Source organism: Limulus polyphemus, unplaced genomic scaffold, assembly GCF_000517525.1.
Source record: "Limulus polyphemus unplaced genomic scaffold, Limulus_polyphemus-2.1.2 Scaffold4934, whole genome shotgun sequence".
Classification (NCBI taxonomy): Eukaryota; Metazoa; Arthropoda; class Merostomata; order Xiphosura; family Limulidae; genus Limulus; species Limulus polyphemus.
This window is the reverse complement of record NW_013670544.1, coordinates 28585-34939: the sequence shown is the minus strand read 5'-3', so window position 1 is coordinate 34939 and position 6355 is coordinate 28585. Positions and strand designations below refer to the sequence as shown.

The window sequence follows — 6355 nt, the reverse complement described above, 5'->3', positions numbered from 1 at the left end:
AATCACACCTATTCCATCTTCAACAAATCTATGAAAATGACAAACTGTACAATCTATAGAAAAATTATAAAACATCCAGTTAAAAAAAAAATGTGAAAGAGAGAACTATTCGAATAAAGTAAGGGGGAACGAGTTTGAATTTCTATTGAGGCTTGGATTTTCATTCATAATATGTAGACTTTCTTTTATCAAAACTATGAGAGCATTATATCCACCTAACCCTCCTATATATTCTCACAATGAAACATCATCCCACCTCATTTCCTTAGAAAACTTTTTAATTCTAACTTATGGATATAATGGTCACGAAATGTTGATAAAAGAAAGTCTACATATTATGAACAAAAATCCAAGCCTCAATAGAAATTCAAACTCGTTCCCCCCTTTGTTTTATTCAAATAATTCTATCGTTTTTTTTTATTAAAGGTTTTATAATTTTTCTAACACTATTCATTCAAAAAGCATGGTAATGTGTTGTGCAGCCAAAACAACCTGTAGGATATACTGTGTGTTATTAACAGAAGTGATAGTTTAACAATTTTCCACTTACTGTAGCTCAGACTGTGGTAATTCAAATTATCATATATTTTCAGTGAATGTGCTATACTGGACCCTTACTTCACATACCAAATTTCAAGGCAATCCATTAAGAAATACATAAGATATAAAATCTCCAATTTTGATTCAAGTTCTTCACTTTTTTTTTCTTTTTTTGCACCGAAAATACGGAAACTTTATTTGATAGAAAAACTTGCTTAACTTTTATTGATTTTTTCAAATTTGGTACACTGATAGATCTTTACAACCTACAATTAGATGTCAAATTTGGTCTAAGTATAAGCCATATATGAAAAGTTTAACAAAAACAGCTCAATTTTGAACAGAACTTTTGCACATGCCCATGCAAAAAGTCACGTGAGATATTGGTCTACAATTTTTTACTACAGCTTCACCTAAGAGTAAAAGTGGACCTTTTCTAGTTTGTCATTTGGATTAAAGATGGTTGATTTAGAGCAGCAAAACTATAGGGTGAAAGCACGTGCAGATGGTTAGGCCAAGCAAACTAGATTATCAGTTTCAAGTTCAAGTTTTCAAATAATCATATGGGTGGATGGGTATTATACATTGTCAAGTTTAAGCATAAATTTGCTAACTTCTAAGAAATTCTCCTAATTAAAGAGCATTTAGCATCACATGATATTAGCTTAAGCTATTATCGTAAATAATAATGTTTGATACCACTGTACTGAGTGCATGTGGGTGATAACAAGAAACTGTTAATCCACATTCCATGGCATTATTATAAAGGCAGTTAACAACACCGTTTTAGAGAGGAAAAACTATTACCATATATTTTAAAGAATCTAGTTAGTTCTGTAAAGTATAGGTCTGTTCCAAATAATATGGTTGTGATACTAAACTAATGTTGGTTGCTATCGAGTTTCACTTTCTTTACTTGCTGTGGTTTTTTTGGTGTGTATTGATAAAAGTCATGATATCTAGTCAAAAACACCTCAGGTATAAAAAAAAAAAGGTGCAGCCAAAAAAAGATTGTGTGTGCGACTCTAAGGAACGAAATCAAAATTACCATCCAAACTGGTTAACTACATTTACAGCATTGATAAGAATTTTGCAGTAAATGTTCATAAATTAATTAGTTAGGCTGCATATTTTGTTTTACCCATCATCATTCCCCAAGTCTGTCACAATATGTAGTCATTCTAGTAAGAAAAATCATCTTGCACTCAGAATAATCACAGTCTGAGTGCGACTGCATTAGTAAGTTCACATATAAGACTTTAGTAAAAATATGTGTAATGTTTACTGAAAGCTTTACAAATTTTGTGAAGATACAGAATTATAATACACTAATTATTCAATATGGGCTCAGTCCAGTGGACCAGCCCTTTGTAAATAGGGTTATGGAATAAATTATCACGAGAATGTCAAATGCAAAGTTTCTATGGTTTGAGTTCTTACCATCTTCCCCTTGAGTTCTAGTCAATCAATAATGAATATTTTGCATGCAAATTCTTTGATTTTAACAACACAATAATATCTTAGCTGGCAATTAGATAAGAAATACTATTGTGGTATGTTACTAGACGAAAATCAACACCACTGTTCTCTTTGGATTTCAGACCCAAATATCTTTAGATACCTACCTGTAACTCCACTTGGGCTGTCTTCATCCTCACTTTCTGGATAGCTCACCATACCCCGAAGTGGATTTCTAGGGGCTACAATCAAACGTTTTGTTAGATTTCATTTAACACAGAATATTTCAACAATACAAAGACATAAAGAGAAAGAATATGAATAAAAGTTGTTTTCGTGCACAAGTCTGGTAAAACCATCCAAAAATGGCAAATTAATGTAGTAAAACTAATGTGTGATACCTAGTGTCTCTGGTAGTTTAAAACCAAAAATAGATGATGACAAAAAAAAAAAAGAAGTGAAATATGTTAGCCAGAGAAAGGGAGTATTTTTATTCAATATTTCTAATAATATACTGAACACTTACTTTGTATTTTAAGATGTGAATAACTTTTAACTCTATTAACTTTGTTGAAATTACCTTTGTGTTACTAAGCTATATATACACTGCATTGACTGGACAAATATTGAGAGAAAATTGTTTTATAAAAAAGACATAATAATTTCAAATTACTTGTATTTTTTCAAATGTGGAATATGATTAACCTCAATCGTATACTTACTTTAGATTTCTCAGTCGTGGAGTACTTTTGTAACTTAAACCACTACTGTTTTATGAGCGTATATGTGGAAATAGACAAATACTACCTTTTACTTTAAATGGAAAACACCGATTCAGAAGAAGCAAATAAAAAAGGGCCATGGGGTCTATAAGCCGGAGAAGTCGGATTTCCTGTTGGTAAGTATGTCTCTAAATAACAGGCTGATTTAGCACGTAACGTGTGTGGCTATGATGGCTGTAATATTGTGCACTATGAAAAATATATGGGTGAAACTTAACATCCAGGAATGAAACCCGACCCTTCTACATTCCTGGCAAGCTTCAAGAAATAGTGTGAAAATTATTTTCATTGTTTTTTTTTGTAAATTACCCTAAATAAATCTTACAAAGTGACAAAACCTTGATTGTTGAATATTTTGAGTAAAAACTGAAGTATCACTAAAAATTATTATTTTTTACTTAAATTATAAAACTGATAAGCAGACATCCACTTGACACTTGAAAAGTGTTGACCAGTCCAGAAGGGGGCACACCCATCACTCTTATTACAATAAAAATTCTATCTAAGCATATTATTTTCAATTTATGGCTCATTACTTATGAATCTAAAGCTACAACTGATTTGTTTCTTTGAAAGACTACACATTTTCAATTTCCTTTAATACCATTCATGTACACAAAAGATAAATATTTATTTATTAAAATTGCAACTGAAATCCTGAACAGTTAGTGACACTTTATACCTTATAAATACAATTTAAAACTTAAGGTGAGCAACTGATAAAAGATAAGAATCTTTACTCGCTTGAAATTACCTGACATATGATGAATACGCACAAACGATCAAATAGTATTTGTTGAACACATTCTCTGGGTACAATAACATATTTTATTATGTGAACAAAAGAACTTCAGAGAAAGCAAAACACAATTAAATATGTGCAAGATAGATTCTTACCCTGTCGGTCCTCATTCAGCTGCAGAACAGGACGACGTCCAGTTTTACTTCTGTGTTTTCCCATCTTCACCTAATTACAAGTAATAATGTAATAGTATTAAACATGAAAATTATTATTATTTAAATAAAACTTAATATACAATGAAAGCTTAGAACTCTGAAAACATTGTAATAACTAGGAAAGTAAATCACAGTGACTGGGCAAGTTTTAATTTGACATGGAAAACTGACAATAAATTACTAACATTACGATTTGTATCAGTCATGCCGAGTTGTGTGGATAGAAAATGCTAAACTTACCACTTTTATTATCTCTACAGTAACACCAATGCTCAACTAAAAGGTTACACCTAATGACTAATTATAACAAACACCATCTACAAATATAGCCTCATACAACTAAACAACAAAAAGTGTAGAATCCACAGAACAACAAATACCCATCAGGAAAAACCATACAAGATAAAACTCATTCCAGATAAAAATAAATAACTAGTTAGATTTTACTTACAAGTTAGCATGTTAAATTTATAAGTCCACAGATAACAAAAATGCTTCCTTATGGCAGTTTTTTCAGCCCTTAACAATTTTGAATGTCTGAATAAAATTGTATGTAATTGTTGTTTAAGGTTCTCCCTATAGTTAAATGGTTTATAGTACAGTTAATTTTGCACATTGTTTTCTAGGTTAACAGTAACCTACTTACACTATTTAATAATGACCTAAAAAATGAAAACTAAGCCAATTTAACTAGTGTTAATTATAAAAAAAAAAAACTTTTAAATTCTGAGTATTATACTTTTATTCTAGTGCCCCGGTGAGTTGTACATGACTCCCACTCTAGCAGAACTTATATCTGTGTCACCTTGTCCTTCCACTCTCACCATTAAGTACAAAAGGTTCATCAATACTATCAATTCCATTGATTTTGAACATCTCAATCAGAAGATTCTAACTTTCGTTTTCAAGAGAAAACAATATCAGAGATCCTAACTTGTCCTCATATAAAAATCTTTCTAACCAAAGTTAGAATCCTTTCCAATAATTCAATGTCCTTCTTAAGATAAGAAGCCCAAGACTGAACACAACACCTCAAATTAGGCCTAACTAATAGCCTATACAAAGAAATAACTTCTTTAGACTTTCATATTTCTGTAAAATAAACTAAAAAAACCCTATTTACACTAGCAACAGTACACTGCTTGGATAGCTTAAGAGACTGATCACACAAAACACCAGGATCCTTTTTTTAAAGTTACATATACCTCCAATTATGTTTAAATTATCTGAAGTCTAGCAGGGAATAACTGAATTTAAAACTATTGGCATAATGAATATTTTTCTTGTCACTGTTATCAGAAAAATCTTAATTATAGAAACATTCATCTTAAACTATTAAATTGGTTTTATAAAACTTACAGTTTCCAAAATGTGCAATTTCTCTGAGAATAATAAAAGTTAGATGACTCTAAGCCACCAACCTTTAAAGAAAAGTTTTTGTAATACTTTGGTCTTGACAGCTTGGCAATAAATGTATTCACAAATTACTAGTTTTAAATGATGAATAATCATGAAAGCTACTCAAAAACTCAAATACTAACATAACACTGATTTTAGGCAATTATCCAAATTGTTAATGAAACTAAAAGGATGGAAAGGTCAATTCTTTAAGTAGGGAAGACTTGAATAGTCTTAATGTGCATTAATTCTACTAATAAATGACCTTATAGAAAACTGGGTGGATGGAAGAAAGCAGGTGATTGCTATAAATGGGGTTCATATTCAAACTAATGTTACAGAATTTATTGTGTGTGTGTGTGTGTGTGTGTTAGGACCTTTGTTGTTTTCAATTCACAATATTAACATAGATAAAGGAATGGTCAATAGATTATTCAAATTTGCTGATGATATTTAGGTTTTGAGTGTTGCTGGCTGTGAGGATGCTGCTGTTGCTTTATAAAAGGATTTCTATTATTTGGCAAGTTTAGAAAATAAATGGTATATGGCTTTCAATTATAGTAACTAAAAGCTAACTCTTTCACAACAGGTACACTTTTAAATGCTTTTTCTGTGCAATTTACTGTGTTGCCTTCAAAATTAAATTAAACACCTTTACTATCAATGTATGTGAATGAAATTAATGTTATAATGTATATTATGATTCAAGTTTTATGTTGTCACATGGCCAACAAGATATGACAATTCTCTGCTTTGGCAATCTGTATCTTCAATAATATAATGGCAGTACTGTAGATGTATGTCTAGACTATAAGATGCTTGCATAATCTTTTGACTCGTACATTTCAAAGTTCTCTGAATGAATGCAGTTGAAACAAGTAATAAAATTTTTCAACCCCTCACAGGTGCCAAGCCCACCTTCAACAGATTTGTTTGAGCCTTATAGCCTACATGCAGATATTACATACACATGTGTATAGTAATTAGAAAGAGCTCATTTCACACTATAATCTAACAATGGTTATTTTGAAATTGGTGTGCAGTTGTCGTCACAGAGTACATGTAACTGACTGTAGTACTGTTGGCTGTTTGATCAACTATAGCATTTATTGTTGTTTCTTACATAAATATGTTATACTTACTAAGTTAGAAATACAGTTTAAATTGTATTTAGGTCTTACTTTTATATTTTAGTTAATTATGTACTAGTTATGTTTTAA

General features: G+C 30.7%; 1 protein-coding gene across 1 annotated transcript in view; it reads right to left on the bottom strand.

Moving 5' to 3' along the window:
- The window catches only part of LOC106471880 (formin-binding protein 4-like), a 41746-nt gene that overhangs the window by 33107 nt on the left and 2284 nt on the right, over positions 1–6355 (bottom strand). The window contains exons 2-3 of the mRNA XM_013932505.2: positions 3678–3747; positions 2166–2240 (exon numbers count right to left, since the gene is read on the bottom strand). Coding sequence (XP_013787959.1) covers positions 2166–2240; positions 3678–3741 — 139 coding nt within the window. The 5' untranslated portion in view covers positions 3742–3747. The remainder of the gene's footprint in view (positions 1–2165; positions 2241–3677; positions 3748–6355) is intronic.